This window comes from Cyprinodon variegatus, unplaced genomic scaffold (genome assembly GCF_000732505.1).
Source record: "Cyprinodon variegatus isolate N-32 unplaced genomic scaffold, C_variegatus-1.0 Scaffold1, whole genome shotgun sequence".
Lineage (NCBI taxonomy): Eukaryota > Metazoa > Chordata > Actinopteri > Cyprinodontiformes > Cyprinodontidae > Cyprinodon > Cyprinodon variegatus.
In genome coordinates this window covers 3,553,853-3,570,157 of record NW_015150454.1, presented here as the reverse complement: position 1 = coordinate 3,570,157, position 16,305 = coordinate 3,553,853, and the positions used below count along the sequence as shown (strand labels likewise).

The following is a 16,305-nucleotide window of genomic DNA, read 5'->3' as shown; positions in this document are numbered from 1 at the left end:
ATTGGGGCTCCTTTTCTTTCCATTAAAGACATTTCATCCCAGCGCTGCATGTCCTGAGCCTGTAACATCATAAATGACCCCTCACACCCCTACCATGGACTGTTCTCCCTGCTTCCCTCTGGGAAGAGGCTTCGCAGCATTTGATGCAGGTCTAGCAGATTCTATAATAAATTCTTCCCCACCGCCATCAGACAGCTGAACTGTTAAAAAACACTCTAAATCATGTCACAGACTGTGCATCACACTGACAACATGAAACCAAAACTCTGCATGATTGCACCGTATATATTTAATGCTCGGAACTTCCATACCAATGCGGTTTTTTTGCACCATGTTTTACTCCCACACTGTTTCAATTTGGTAAGTGCTGTACTTTAAGAAATGTAAATGTCATGAAAGCTTTCCAAAATGAAATTTTATTTTTTATACACTTTGTGTATACAAAAGGACAATAAAAGTCTAAGAATATCACCAAGTCAACTGTGACTGTATACCACCAGGCTTGAATTCAAATTTAAATGTGTTTCTATGCTAAATTCTCTGTTATTCATAAACAATATGCGTGTTTCTCTCATAAGTTTACCAGGTCATTTATGTATGTTTTATAGCAGAAGCAAGTGGAAAAACACAAGATAATAAAATAACAATAATATTAGATCAAACTAAACAGGGAGTGGATATAAAGCAAGTGAAAAAGCAACATAAAGACAGATTTGAGATCTCGATTATTCTTAAAGAATAATTCGCAAGATCATTTAAAAAAATCTCAATTAGAATATGTAGTAAAGAGGGAAAAACGAAGGGTTTTATACACTAGTACAGTAGCCCTAACCCCTTCCTACTGCAGTGTTATCCTTAAAGGTGGGTGTTATGCTGGAATTCCCACATTTCTAATTTCTATATGCGATGATGTTAAAGAGATCCCGTATGATTTTGCATCTCTCAAACTTATCATTATTCATTTTTTCGTTAGGCTTCCATAAGGACCGGTGTCCACTTGTTAATTGAGACTAATTGTTTACATGAAGCCCATTCCAGGTTTTCGGTCACTATCTATCCAAATGAACCGAGAAAGTAAGGAACATTTATTTAAGCTCATTTTAGAATCACTGGGAAACTATAGTTTTTGACTACTGTTGATAAATGCTCAGAAACATAACATCACCAGTGAATGTATTTGCCTGCCCCTGCAACCTCCCCCACTTTTTTTTTTTTTTTTTTCGTTTTAACTAAAAAAAGGGTAATTGTGTTTTGGTGCAGAGCTGTTAAAGTGTAATTAGATTTTGGTCCTTTATTGCCTGAGAGAGCCTTCAACGGCTGCAGTGTTGAATTTCTGCCGACAAAGGGGAATGAAGTGTTAATTTCTGCTTACAAGAACAAAATCTCCTGCCTGGATAGTCTGATCCAGTTAAGGTTGATTGGCCGCTGCCGCAGACGCTCCTTTAAGGAAAACCAAGCAGACACAGTATCAGGATCATTTCTCATTCGTGAAACTAATGCTAGTCTAATATGGTGAAGGAAGGGGGGGTTAAGTCTTTTAGGAAACCCTAGATCACAGTAGCTTCCTATTTCATCCCCTCCTGCGGAGAGAGTGCACAATCTCAGTAAACCTCAGGAATTATTTTACGCTGCCTAAGCAAAATCCAGTCAAAATCCTCACTATATGGAACAGATGAGACTCTAACTTGCTTATCTTCTGCTGTGTTTGGCTATTTTTCCCCCAATAAAAGTATTTACTTCTTCCTTCAGATTTTGACCGGCAATCTCCAGCTTGACCTAACAGACTGCAGCTATGTAGGTGGACATCATGATCTATGGCCTCTTACCTCATTAATGTATAGTAAATGAACCACTAGGCCAAGATGACACCTTTAACAGCAGCACTAGGAAACCATTTTGCGTTAAGAGCCCCTCTAAAAGTTCTTAAGGTGAGCTCTTATACCTTGACATGACTTGAGTGAACATCCGGACAAGCTGTGAAATGATTGCCTTGAAGAAATTTCTTATTTTAGAAGTTTTTTAATTTTTTAGTCTTAGAAAATGAATTGCATTATGAAGAAAGTATGGAAAACAGGTATATGTTTCCTGTTTATTTCCCCCTTTACTTTTATGAAAATGTGAATCATCAATACATTCACAAGAATATCAGCAGAAGGTCTTTCCTTATTTATTTATTAGCTATTTCCACATTATGCTAAAATTAGTGAGATTTGTCAAAATAAAAGGGGTTTAAACGTTTGTCCACTCTGCCCCCTTTTGGTCTTTTTGGATACTTACAGCATAATCTACTGCTTTCATTTATCATAAAAGTAGCACTCTTGCTAAGAAAATGATCTATAACTGTTCACATTTAGAAGCTTTCTAGTTAAGTAAGATTTTGTGGTGAAAGCAATATATGTTTTCCACCATATCTTAAAAATGAAAATGATTTAGCACATATATTTATCATTTTGTCTGCTTTGCTGAGTCATCCTTTCCTTCCATTAAAGCTACAGACTTTTGTTGTAATTCTCTTTTCACATCCAAAAACTGGATTTTTTTTGTGTGTGTATATTTATTGAAAAAATAGTTAATGCTAAATCATATTGGATTAAGTCTATTTATGAACTGTAATTTCAGCTTTTATCTATATCTTTATCCAATATTTCTAATTAGATTGGGGTCTAGGCCCAGCAGGTAGACCTAAACCACACATTGTCACTCCAGCTTTGGGCTCACTGTCCTGCTGGAAGGTTTAACCTATGCCCTAATGTCAATCTTTTGCAGGTTTTCTTTCACTGTATTCTTGGTTCTAGTTCTATATGTCTTCTGACCTACTTCCCTAAGGTACCAACTAGGGGTAAGTATTGTCATGGGTGTTGCGATACGATACATGTCACAATACTTGGATCACGATACAATATTATCATGATATTGTAATAACAGTATACACTGCAATATTTTTCCCAGCCATGGGTGTAACTCTCTGAAGAACTGGTGCTGCCATGTCCCCACCAATATTTTCAATACATAGACTTTGGCTCTCAACAATATTTGGGACAAATTTCTAAATTTAATTTTGCTGCTTTTGAAGGAAGATCATCACTGATGTAGCTGAAAGGGAAAACATCCGTCAATCCATCCACATTTTTCTGGGTGGATTGATGGATGAATGAAACTGAAATTGTTTCCATTCTAGGGAGGCATTATTTATTGATGTTGGCATCAGAATCGGCTGTTATGCATCCTTTTTTTTCCCAATAACTTTTAACTACCTATAAATATAAATATCAGTATATATATTAGAGCTAATTTTTGGAAAAAACAACCCCTTTTGAAAGCGTTTCTGTCAAGTAGGTGTAAGTCCATCAGCCGCCACCCTTGGCGTGTCCCCACCAACTTTCCTTACTAAGTTAAACCTTTGTTCCCAGCTATCGAATTTAAATGAATACATAAAAAAGCAAGTGCTGTATATATTCATCAGAAGGTATTGATCTTTCAGTTACGTTGTTTGGGGTTTGAGGCAGTCCATGTCTTGCACTGTAATTGACTTAACTACAGATATGGTGCTGCACCGCACAGGAAAAGGGCTCCCCACCACTAGGCTACCTTTGCACAGCCACTCCCTCATTGTTCTAGGTAAAATTTATTTGTTTCTTTGAAATTGATACTAACAACTGAAAGGATCAATATCCTATCGGGCAGCTGAAAATCACAATATTTCTCCAAATGGATTATTTCCCACACCCCTAATGCCATCTCTACTGTGGGTGATGTGTACAGTTCAGTTTCTACTGCACATTATCTTTTGCAGGCCATTAGGTAAATTTTGGTCTAATCTGAGTCGAGTATGTCCAATTACATGTGTCTTGGGGCTTCTATGCAAGAGAAAACAGTGTTCTCTAACATATTTCAATTTTGTGGATTTTATTTTTAACCAAACAATGTTTAAAACCTCTACAGCTTAACCCATGACCTGTCTGCTCTGCTTCTTGAAAATAATTTACCTTTTTGTTCACAAATGATTTCTAAAAAAAAACCCCAAAGATCTTCACAGATCAGTTAGACTTATAAGGAGAATCGAATACACAGAGGTGGATTTCATTTATTAAACATGTAAATTTAGAGGGAAATCAACTTACTGGTTTCAAAGTAAAGGTATACCACATGTAGGCCACACATTGCAGATGTTTCTAACTTACTATAAACAAATACAATATTTTCAGTGGTAGAAAGTAACAAAGTACATTTACTTGATTACTGTTAAGAACTTTTTTGAGTATCTTTACTTGAGTCATTTTTTTTTTGTGTTTGTGGGGGAGGGGGGTATGTATCACTTTTACTTCACTACATTACAAAGTGAAATATTGTACTTTCTACTCCTCTACATTTGAGAACGCTGCTAGTTACTTGTTACTTTTGGCTCAGCTTAGCTTTGTAATCCACTGTTGCTTTTTTTTTTTTTTTTCAAATGCGATTTCAACATGCAAGACAGCAGCCCTTATAACTGAATTTGGACACTACTGTTTTACAGATTCGCATGACATTCCACAAATGTGAGAAACTCAGGGCAGATATTATTTGCAGCTTATAAATGTTATTACAGTGTTAGTTGTTGCCATGTGGCCAAGTTGTTCAGTAGAATGATTTCTCAAATCAGAGTTGTAGTTTCTTTGTTTTAACAGATCTTAAACTTCTATCCATAGGCTCAATGTGAGGAGAAGCAAGACACTCCTGTTTTTTGGTTTGTTTCTAAATATGAAATACTAATAAAAATAGCTGTCCTTATGTTTTTGTGGCATTTATATGCTAAAGTTCTTCAAAGGTGGTTTAGAAATGGTGGCAGAGTGGTTCCAGGGCCCAGTACACAGGGCGGTTTCTGAAAGTTACAAGGTTCTTTAAAATTAGACAGAAATGTACTGATATTACAAAATATGATTTGTATTTTTGGAATACTTAAATACTTTTAAATTTACTTAACTATTTTTAAAAGACAGTACTTCAGTACTTCAACTTCAGTAGATGTTTTATCAGGTAACTTTTCCTTGTAGTTGAGTAAGATTTGACTACCAGTATCAATATATTGACTCAAGTACTACTGTTGATTACTTTGTCCACCACTGAATATTTTTCAAGATAATATTTCAACTGGCAATATTTGATCCACCGTCAAAGTTATTATATAATAACCTATGGCGTAACGACACAAGAATAGGCCCATAAGCAACATTATCTGGGTGGGCCCCATATGAAGTACAACACCCCATCCCCCCCGCCCAACCTACGTACATTTTACATAACGGTTGGTTTTAATCTACGCTCTGGATTACCCATAATTCCAAGTTGCAGTGTGAAAAGTAAAATAGTCAAATACATTATTCTTTTAAGATCTTTATTGCGGTTTAAAACATATTATATGAGTGTGTTTTTTTTTTTTTACCAACCGTCCAATGAACTTTACACAGTTATTAACATAGTAATTAATAGTGCTTTGCTATTGTTTTCGTGTTTAAATGGCTCACCATCCTGTTAAATTCTGCCAAGTGTTGGGGTATAAATAAGGTCCGGTCAGGGATTTAGAGAATAATTTTTCACACCTTCACATCTGCAAAGAGATGTCCTAATCCACATTTGCGTAGGGGGACAACCATTTAAGATATAATGTTTTATGACTAGATGTTTTAGTGATTTAAGATATCTCTAATTATATTTTGACTAGTCAAAATACCTATTCAAGATATATCTAATAACATTCGGACTAGTCGAAATGACGTCAGATTTACCCTTAACTTGTATGGAGACGTCAATTTAAGATATCTAGAATGAATTACTGACTTTTTGAAATACACATTCAGATATCTACGATTAAATTATGACAAGTCATAAAGTTATTTCAAGATATCTCGATTTCAGTTTGACTAGTCATAATTCTAATTAAATATATCTCAAATGCCACCATAATTTATGATATCTTAAATGTATTTTAGGAAATTTAAAGATATCCTGAATTGTAATTTCGACTATTCGAAATTCCTTTTAAGATATCTCTAAATGAATTTAAGATATCTTCAATTATTCAGCTTTTTGCATTAAAGATATCTTAAATTGACATTCTGACTTGTCAAAGTGTGTTTTTTTTTCTTGTCAAAATGTATTTTAAGATATCTGGAACGTAATTATGGATGGTCAGACGAAACCGAATTTATGTTAAAAAGGCTTGCCATACACGGACGACTGTTGATTCTTCAGAGGCTGCAGCGGCAAAGATGGGGATTAAAAAAAGTGGACAGAGCGAGGTGCTGTTGCAGCTTGAGACCCGGACCAAATTTTCCGAGCACAGAAAAGGAAAAGAGGCGGGATCGATGTTAGATAACATGATCATTTCCCTACTGCCAGAAAAGCACCTCGCTGCAGCAAACAGAAAGGGGTACTTGTACTGCCATGGCTGCAGCTGTGTGGACGAATCGAGGCCGTCGGCTCCAGGCTCTGCTACTGAGAGGATCCAGATCAAATCACTCCGCTTTAAAAACAAACTATGACGCGCTGATCATCGGAGGAGGTGAAAATAAGTCACAAAGTTTTGGAAACTAAAACTTGGAGTGCCATGTCTGTGATTTGGATTTGCTGAATTCAGCATGTCTAATTTTACCTGCTTTTTAACCTGCACAATTCAGATGCAACTAAACACCAAGCTTTTATTTTGTTCATGCAATTTAAATGTAATCACATGCAAAACCTGTTTTCTCTGCAGGGCATAACGGCCTGGTGGCAGTGAGTTCATGCAATTATTTCCTAACCTGTTTAGTCTTTACACCTGTATATCTTCCAGCATGGGATCAAAGGTACTATGTGTGTGCAGGCTGCCTATCTTCAGAAGGGAGGTGTGAAGACTGCAGTGCTGGAACGCAGACATGTGCTTGGAGGAGCTGCTGTTTCAGAGGAGATATTTCCTGGTAGGATGGATCCAAACAGGAAACAAACCTGCTTAACTAGTTCACAAGAAATGAGTCATGCAATTACAATAAACAGCTGATTATGTGAACTAACAAAGCAATAGGTTTTAATTGTTCATAGTATCAGCTCATAAGCTTTTATTTTGCAGCTTATAATATAAACTAAAGGAATGAGGTAATAAGCTTACTCAGTTCAGGGGCTTATTGGGCAGTTCTAGGTATCACTTCATGGCACGTTCTTTATTCATGAACATTGGAAGAAGTATTTTTATTAATTTCCTTTCCAAGTAGAAACAAAGAAAAAACAACAAAAATATTTAGTTTTTTTTCAATTATCTGTTTTTTGCTTTACTTACTATACTGTTTTCATTCAGTCTAAAAGAAAATCTCTTGTCTTCAGGTTTTCACTTCTCCAGGTGTTCTTATTTGCTCAGTTTGTTACGACCTCACATTTACAGGGATCTCGAGCTTAAGGTATAAAGATCCAAATCACTTCCAAACATTTCTTTTACTGTCTGAACCAGATATTTACATAAACTGTATAAAAGTGTACTCGATATTGCATTTGTCACTGACAGACATTAAATTAGACTAAATTCCCTGTTTAGATTTTATATCTACTTCTGGTTTACTAAATGTGAGAATATGTTATTTTCTCTTGATGCAATTTAACTTAAAGGGAAACAGTTTCTCCAGCAGCTGCACAACATAATGCAACAAACCCCTGCACTTCCCTATGAGTAATTGTGATTATTTTAGGGAAAAACAAAAAAAAAATTGTTTGATAAAATGACAGATCCTGCCTACAAAAACATACATAAGTGTATTTTCAAGCTCAAATTTGACTTTCAATGCTTCTTCCTTGTAGGGGGAATTTCCATGGTTGCCAGCATCTTAAGAGCTAACTTTGCTTACGGTCAAGGGAGAAATAATTTTGTTTTACCTAAAATTTGTATTCTCTGGGAAATGTACACTCTCTGCTTTCCAATTGGTATGAAAGCTGACATACTGTTTATAAGTGCTTCTGATAACAGATGTAAAAAAAAGTGTTTTTTTATTCAGTTTATGTAAAAATCTGGTTTCAACTGCATTTTGCTGATGTCTTACAGTCTTAAAATGAATGCACAAGTAATACCCCTGTTTTTCTCCATTTCTATGTTTTTTTTTGTGTGCAGAAACATGGCCTGAATGTATTCATGAGAGACCCCCATTCTTACACCCCCATGTTGGAGGAGGGTGTAAAGGGGGCCCCACCAAGGTCCCTTATCCTGGGTTCAGATCTGGCAAAAAACCAGGATGAGATTGGCAAGTTTTCACAAAAGGACGCTAAGGTTTATTTAAGCATATTTAATAAATGACTGTGTGCTGTGTGTGACCTGTTTTGCTGCATGAAAACTAGTGATGGGTTGATGAGGCGTCATGAAGGGTTGAAAGCTGTATTGATACTGCCTTGATTCTATGTTACTCAATACTGACACCTACTGGACCTTTAAAATCCCTACATCCAGCCTATTTGACAGACTAAACTACCACTGATTTGATAAACTAGTACAACAATAAGTAATTCTGTGTTAAATAGTATATTTTCTTATCTTCGTTTCAAATGAAAATAGCTTTAATATTTTTAGATGCAGTCAATAAATGGTGTGAACACATTAACATTTAGCTGAACATGTGAATTGTCAGTTTTAGTGGAAGTTAGTTGAGGACCCAAATGAAGAGACGGAAGGCGGCAGAGATGCAGCTTTAATAATGATTTAAAGGAAAACAGAAGCAAAATTCCACAAAAAACAAACAAAAAAAAATACTAAAAACCAAAAATTCAGGAGGCATCAGGAAAAACATGAGGAACTAAGAAACCAAACAGGAGGCATATTTAAGGGAGACAGAAACAATGGGAAGAGAAATTAGCTGAGGAGATGAGGAACAGGTGTGGACAGAAGTTGCTAGAAATTAGATAGGAGAAGGAGACTGACACAAGAGGGAAACAGAGGGTAAATAAAAAATGCATAACAACTCAAATATAACCAAAACAATACCAGAAAAACACAAAATGGAAATAAACACTTAAACAGAACCAAAACCATGACCTTAATGAGAATATGGACTATGATAGAAAAACAATAAGTAAAGTACTGTAAATTAAAAGTCAATTTGAATTTAATTTAAATTCCAATAACTCGAGTTATAATGAGAGGAAAAGAATGGTCCAATGAGAAAATTCAAACAAAAATGCGATCAAAATGGCCCCAGGCAGCTAAAACCTGTTTTTCCTGAGGCTGCTTCATATTTTTCATGAATTTGATAATGAACCTCAAAAGATCAGAGGAATTTTTTGGTAGATGCACTTAAAAACAAATGTAGTGCAGTGAGTTCTTAACAGCTCCTGTATCAGTCATGGGACTTTCTTGAAACGATACGTGCGGTGATACAGGGTTTTGCTCTAGGAGCTTGACGCATGCACCGATGCACTGGAGTTTCTGGACCCATCACTAGATTTCTCCTTAGACTGTCATTTGCTTTGCTTCCCTTTACTCTCCACATTTTCCCCATTGTTTTTTAGAATTATCCAGAGTTTGCTGCATACCTTGAAAAGTTAGCCAGCGCTATCCACCCTCTACTAGACGCTCCACCTGTAGATATACGAGGAATTACTGCTGGATCACCAAGGAAGAGGCTGACCGCTGCCAAAACACTGCTGCCTTTTCTCAAATGTGGTTCGTGGACCAATGCATGATAAATGATTGTTTTCCATTTTCCTTTAACTTCAGTGCTTTAACTGGTTTCTTTTTGGATCCAAAGGTCTCAAACTTGGAGGAAATATTCCAGACCTTTATCAGATTATAACAGCACCAATAATGAAGGTGTGTTGGATCTTTTATCAAATGAAGCGCACCTTCTCGACTGTGTTTTTATTATTCGTCTGTTCTGTGTCAAAGATTCTCACTCAGTGGTTCGATTCAGAGCCACTGAGAGCAACATTGGCCACTGACGGTGTTATAGGAGCCATGACCAGTCCTAGTAACCCCGGTAGTGGGTGAGAAACATCTCTTGCTCACCATTATAAATGTACCGGAGCAGAATTAAATGCCAAATGCTTTCAAACAAGGTACGTACTCTTGCACCACGTAATGGGGGAACTGGAGAAAGAGAAAGGAGCATGGGGTTATGTGGAGGGAGGCATGGGAGGTGTGTCCCGTGCTATAGCAAAAGCTGCTCAGTCTTATGGAGTAGACATTTTTACAGAAAAGGTAAGGTGGTTGTTAAAAATGATTATATTTTCCAATTTCTGCTTGAGGAACCTGGTTGGATGTTTCTCCACTGCGTCTTTGACAGGATGTAGGATGGATCCTCATTGATTCAGAGGGTGCAGCTAAAGGAGTATCCCTAAAAGACGGCACAGAAATTCACAGTAAAGTGGTTTTATCAAATGCCACCCCCTATATTACCTTTAAGAGCCTGACGCCGAAGGTAATACTGAGAATTGCAATCTTATGTTGGCATTGCTCACGAAATTGTTTGGCTGATCCCTAACTTCTGTTCATTAGGAGGCTCTTTCTGAAGAGTTCATGAAAGCTGTAGATCAGATAGACTACACCTCACCTGTTACGAAGATTAATGGTGAGCCTGTCCTGCTTTTGGTACAGCCTTCATTGTAATCTGTCCTATCTTGAAGTATAGCAGAATCCTAAAAGGGATGTTATGTTGAAGTTGTAGTACCTTCATATTTTCCGTAAGGCTTCTTTTATTTGCATTTGGTTTTAGAATCCGACAGAAATGTATTCACTTTAAAGGAATTTGTAGTAACTGTCTAATGTGTGAAAATGTTTTACTTAGAGACTACAATGTGAACAAGGAAGGAGAAAAAGAAGCCAATACACAGCTACTTTGACAGTCAGGTTGATCAGTCCTTTACAGCACATTCCAAGAATAATATTAAAGAATTATTAGCTAATTTTAATGTAGAAAAAGAAAATAAGTGAACTTCCAGAACAAAATTATTCATCAAAGTTAAAAGATAACCTGAAACTAACCTAGATAAGTGCAATAATACAGTAAGGGTATATATTGTGGTTAGTGTCAGTAAAAAGAAAAAATAGTCATATGTAATTTTCAGTAGTTTCCCATTCCAATTGAGAACTACATACTATTCAGGAGAATTTAGGGAAGAGAAAAGGATTCAGTCTCCCAACCTCTCAGGGCCACTCGTATCAAGGCTGGCTGAAGGGCTGACCTATTCTAAAGGTTATGATTAAATAGGTTTGGGTTACATTTTTAATTCTGGCTCATATCAAAATCGACTGATATAAAAGCATTGCACTATGGGTCACAGATTAAGTTTAGTTCCATAAATTCATGCCTTCAAAATTGTAAAATCATAATTTTCATCTTTCAAATTTCCAACAGTTTGACATTGAATGTTTTTTTTTCTTAACATGTTAATTGAATTTAGGAACTTAAAAGTTTATTGGCATATTTACTGCTCCTCTCTGGCCACATTGTTTTCTTTTCTTTACACTAATACACTGTCATAGATTTTTGAACAAGAAGTTTTGGTTCACAGTCTCCGCCCCCTTATTCATCCCAAAGATGGATGGAGGTCAGGCCTATCAAATTCTTGTGCACCAAACTCTCTTATCTAGGTATGATCTCACATTAGGTCCCTTCTGCCCCAACTCTACACTTGAGGAAGAGCAGACAGACAAAGACCTGACAATTGCCAGACCCATATTGCCTAATGGAAAGATATTGTTTATCCCTCCACAGAACATGTTTGCACTGGACTAACCACTTCATTTATTCCACTTGAACGCAGCTTTTTGAACACTGATTCCCATGTTATCCTTGAGTCACTCTGATGCACACATAAAGTTTGCAGGTCTGTAGGTTGTGACTTTGCAGAAAATTTGGCAACTTTTTCACTATTCCTCCTAAAAGGCACTGCCCCCCTTCTTCTCTGTCACTGCCTTTTGGCTCCTTTAATGATGAAAGAATGTAACCGTTGAATTTATTAGAAAGATTAGATCCTATCATATGACCTCTCTCTTTAATTCGCCGAGCTCCTAAGAGCAAATGATCAGTTTACACATGTTTTATAGAAGCAGTTTGCATGCCTCATTCCTGCATTTTATTAACCTTTGGGATTTGTTAAAATGTCTTAAGAAATGGCAGAAGTTCTCTCCTTTTCATCAACTATAAAACAAAACTGTTCTTTTTGGGCATCTACCTCTTTAGTGGCAGTAGACAAGCTTCCAAACTTCCTGGCATCACCCACCCCACATAATAAACCTGGACCCCATCATCAGTGCTCAATACATCTAAACTGTGAACATGTGGCTGTACTAGAGGCAGCGTATAAGGAGGCCATGAATGGGCGCCCCTCAACAAGGTATATCCTATTTTTCCATTCTTCTGTTTCAGAATCATTCATATTCATTGCAAGTCTTTATTACTCTGAAACATAAATTGGTACTTTTAACACAGAATATTACCCTGCTTAGCCTTTGATTGGATGAATCTTTTTGCTTCTACTCTGTGAAAAATATATGCAGTATGATTGATTAATTAATATAATATGATTTCATACTGATTCAATATTTTATAAGTAGATAGTTGGAAATCACCAGCCAACCATATGAAATAGCTAGTTAAAAAGCTAGTGAAGAGTAATCTGTATAAAACCTGTACTGTATTATGTTCTCCTCTCCTATAGACCTATGTTGGAGATGACCATTCCATCTGTTTTGGACCCCACTTTAGCTCCCCCTGGCTGCCATGTAGTGTCACTGTTCACCCAGTTTACCCCCTACCACATAGAAGGCAGGGAGTGGACCGAACAGGACCGAGAGGCATTTGCAGACACTGGTTAGAGACACAAATTTCATTTATGGTAAAAATATGCCTTGCTAACATTTTCTCTTGCGGACTACATTTAAATCTGGTGAATACAAGTCGGCAGAATGTGTTTATTATAAAGACCTTTTAAATTTTTAAACAAAGGTGTTTGTTTGACATATGGATAATCTTTTGATTGCACCAGCTTCAGTTAAAAAGTCTCTGTCTGTTTTTGTAGTTTTTGACTGGGTGGAACAATATGCCCCAGGGTTTAAAAGTTCTGTCGTCGGCAGAGACATCCTGTCACCCCCAGACCTGGAAAGGATCTTTGGACTCACCGGAGGGGTACAGACTGTACACGTCACACATCCTAAAACTGAGTAGCCATTTGAATGTTGACACGCAGCTCATTTGTTTGACACAGTCAGCTTTTTGCTGAAGGGGGAAGTAATCTTGGTCCGTCACAGAGCCTGTTGCCTAAGCAGTTAATGGTTAGAGGCACATTTCAAACTTTTGAGTCAGAATCAAAGTTCACATCAGCTCTTTTAGTTAACTGATCTGTTTCTAGACACTGTATGTGTGTATTTCTGTGTTTTAACTCTGTACCTGTTTAGGTCAAAATCACAAACAATAGCAAACATTTTGAGCCTGTTTTCACAGAATATCTTCCATGGATCAATGTCTTTGGACCAGCTCTACCTAGCACGACCTTTGCCCTCACTCTCTGACTACCGCTCACCAGTTAAAGGCCTCTATCTGTGTGGCAGTGGCTGTCATCCAGGTAGAAATTTTTATGTATTCCTAGTGGGATAATAAACTGCTTTATTGTTGTTTTATATTGTGGAATTATAGTCATTATTATTTTGTTTTTATTTTTGGACAGTATTAGAAAATAACTACTTAGTCATTCAAAGCTGCATTTTAACTGTTGCTTTGTTTACTTGCTCAGATGACTAAACAGTGAGTGATTTTTATGTGTTTGGTGATTCCCAGGTGGCGGCGTGATGGGCTCTTCTGGGTGGAACGCAGCTCTAACTGTTCTATCTGATCTGAAACATCACAGAAATATATGATTGCATTATTGCTGGGTTCATAAACCCTTCCATTACTGTATGCGTATGTCAGCATAACAGTTTTATGAAACTGCAACCCAAACGTCAGTCTTGCATAAGTACTAATACCCTTTGAACTTCAGGTTTGGTAATACTTCACCCAGGATTTTTTACTGTATTTACTGGGAGGTTATCTGATACACCAACACAACATAGAGTATAACTGTGTGACTCCAGTATTGTTCTGTATTTCCTTCCATTTATCTTCCCATCAACTCTGAACCAGGGCTGAAATTTGCCATTATTTCTAACCAAAATTGTGATTTTATGTAAAATTGTACTAACAGAGATTTTGTACATGTTTCACCCCAGACTTTTTGGTTCTTTACTGGGGGAGTGGTGGGCCAGTGGTTAGTGCATAGAGCTTGGAGTTCTGAGGTTCGGAGTTCAAGCCCCACTCCTACAGACTGCCACTATGAGTCTCTGAGCCATAGAGACCCTTAACCCCCGATTGCTCCCCGCGATGGCAGCCCACTGCTCCGCAAGGGGATGGGTTAAATGCAGAGGTACATTTCTCCAATGTTAAATCAATAAAGTTTCAATTATTATTATTCAAAAGCTTGCTTGCACAGAGTCCAATGTTGCAGGATTTACTTACTTCTACTTGCATGCATGCATCTGCGTGACAGCTGCAACTCTCTCTACCTTTCAAGCATTTTACCACCATTTAAAGGCCTGGAGTGTGACATTTAGTGTCTTACTGTTGGTAAATACAGTGTGATTAAAAATGTGTGCCTCAGCCATTTCAAAAATTGCATTTTGTTCAATTGGAATTATATTGCAAATGCAATTAATTGCCCAGATCTACTCTGAACAGCTTTTGATGTCTTTGCTGGCGAGAATCAGTCCCAAGCATGATGCTGTCGGCACCTTGATTCTTAGTGGAGAGAGCGTGTTCAGAATGATATGAAGCATTTTGCATGTAACTTAACATTTTAAAATGTTATAATCTAAGCAGAGCACCTTCTCCCACATGTTTTTGTCTCTCCTTATTTCTTCTTGCCATTCTTCCATAAAGATCAGATTTGTGGAGAGCTCAACTGATGATATTCCCATCAACAGATTCTCCCACCTGAATTTCTCTGATTAATGCTCTTGTCCCTAACATATCAGTCCAGGGCTATGTCTTGCTTTATAGATTATTACAACTCTGAAAAACACATTGTAATTGTTGGAGAATGTAACTGATATGTACCAATCTATTCAAATGTTAATGATCTATTATAGAAATTGCAGCTCAATGTATAAAACTGGTACAAAACTTAAATGTTCTACCAAAGAAAATTTTTAAGGTAATCTTTAACAAAAGTAAGACTTTTCAATCATGGAAATTATTTATCACAAAACTTCAAAGTATGTGAAATAAGTAAACAAATAAATGACATGAAACTGGTTTTGTAATGTTTATATTATTACAACTGGTGTATGGTTAGAAGTTTTATGGTTATTGCTTTTTTTTTCTTTCAGATTGTGATAGTGGAGCTTGCTTCAAGCCATTAAGTAATCAGTCTGGTACTTTAACAGCTATATAGCTTCCATTTAGAGCCGCATAATGTATTACGTCACTTTATCAGTGTGTGAAATGTTGCAATTGTCTGGGACTGCTTAGATGGAATAAATTATATTTCGTTTCAAACATTCAAGCTTTGCATGAAAATAATTCTTAACCAATAGGATGGATTTAGAAATATGGGGTTATATAGACTCTTATTATCTAGACCTTAAAGGTTACCTATTAGTAGGATGGGTGATAGAAAATAAACAGATCAAGAAAAAGATCAAGAAAATGGGGGTTAAAAGCAACCTAGATTTTCATTGCATTCATTCCTTCCAAATGTTTTCCTGTTGTATTGGTTATTTGATTTCCTATTGGATCAATAAAGTATTTTTTGAATGGAATTAAATATTTATTTAAAATAACGCAGTATTCACTTAACAGAGGAAGTCAGCAATGTCAATTTTTGAAATTGCTGAAACTGCTCGACAACAAAGAAATACACAGGGGGAAAACCTATGTATGCGTACACCCAGGAGGATTAGAAAGATCAAAAATATTTGTATCGTGGGGAAAAGCCATGGTTCCCTGGAGAAATTGTATGCATGCAAAGGCAAATGCAGTAACCCATTATGGAAATATTTCATGCTTTTGACTAACTTACCTGGGAGAAAAGAATTGCCATGAAATTGAAATACATTTGAGCAAATTTTACAATAAATGCTTAATTATGGAAGTCTGTCACGGGGTTAGAGTTTTATACAATTAGGGAAATTAAATGCGTTGCCAATTATATATTTGGATCATGTCAGAGGCATAGCCAGAAAATTTTATAAGGGTGGACAGGCAATAACCAATGTACACTGAGGGGTGGCCGACAGTGGATAGGCACAGAACCTCACTGTCAATCTACACTGTTCCAACAGGAAAA

General features: G+C 36.7%; 1 protein-coding gene across 4 annotated transcripts; it reads left to right on the top strand.

The window, feature by feature from the left end:
• The first annotated feature begins 6,259 nt into the window (after positions 1-6,259).
• Positions 6,260-15,722, top strand: pyroxd2 (pyridine nucleotide-disulphide oxidoreductase domain 2). Of its 4 annotated transcripts, none has more exons than XR_001481371.1 (16): positions 6,260-6,538; positions 6,731-6,750; positions 6,839-6,932; positions 7,333-7,406; positions 8,108-8,263; positions 9,496-9,649; positions 9,735-9,796; positions 9,872-9,969; positions 10,042-10,183; positions 10,269-10,403; positions 10,481-10,553; positions 12,168-12,321; positions 12,693-12,822; positions 13,006-13,112; positions 13,428-13,548; positions 13,761-15,722. XR_001481371.1 is itself a non-coding variant. In XM_015380186.1 (16 exons), exons 1-16 carry the CDS (start codon positions 6,421-6,423, stop codon positions 13,838-13,840), a joined length of 1,740 nt encoding a protein of 579 aa, XP_015235672.1. In that variant the 5' UTR covers positions 6,260-6,420; the 3' UTR covers positions 13,841-15,722. The 4 variants fall into 4 exon arrangements, 2 of the variants coding, with proteins under 2 accessions (XP_015235672.1, XP_015235838.1); XM_015380186.1 differs by having other exon boundaries at positions 12,646-12,797; XR_001481370.1 differs by having other exon boundaries at positions 13,006-13,548; positions 13,761-13,789.
• Positions 15,723-16,305: the final 583 nt, after the last annotated feature.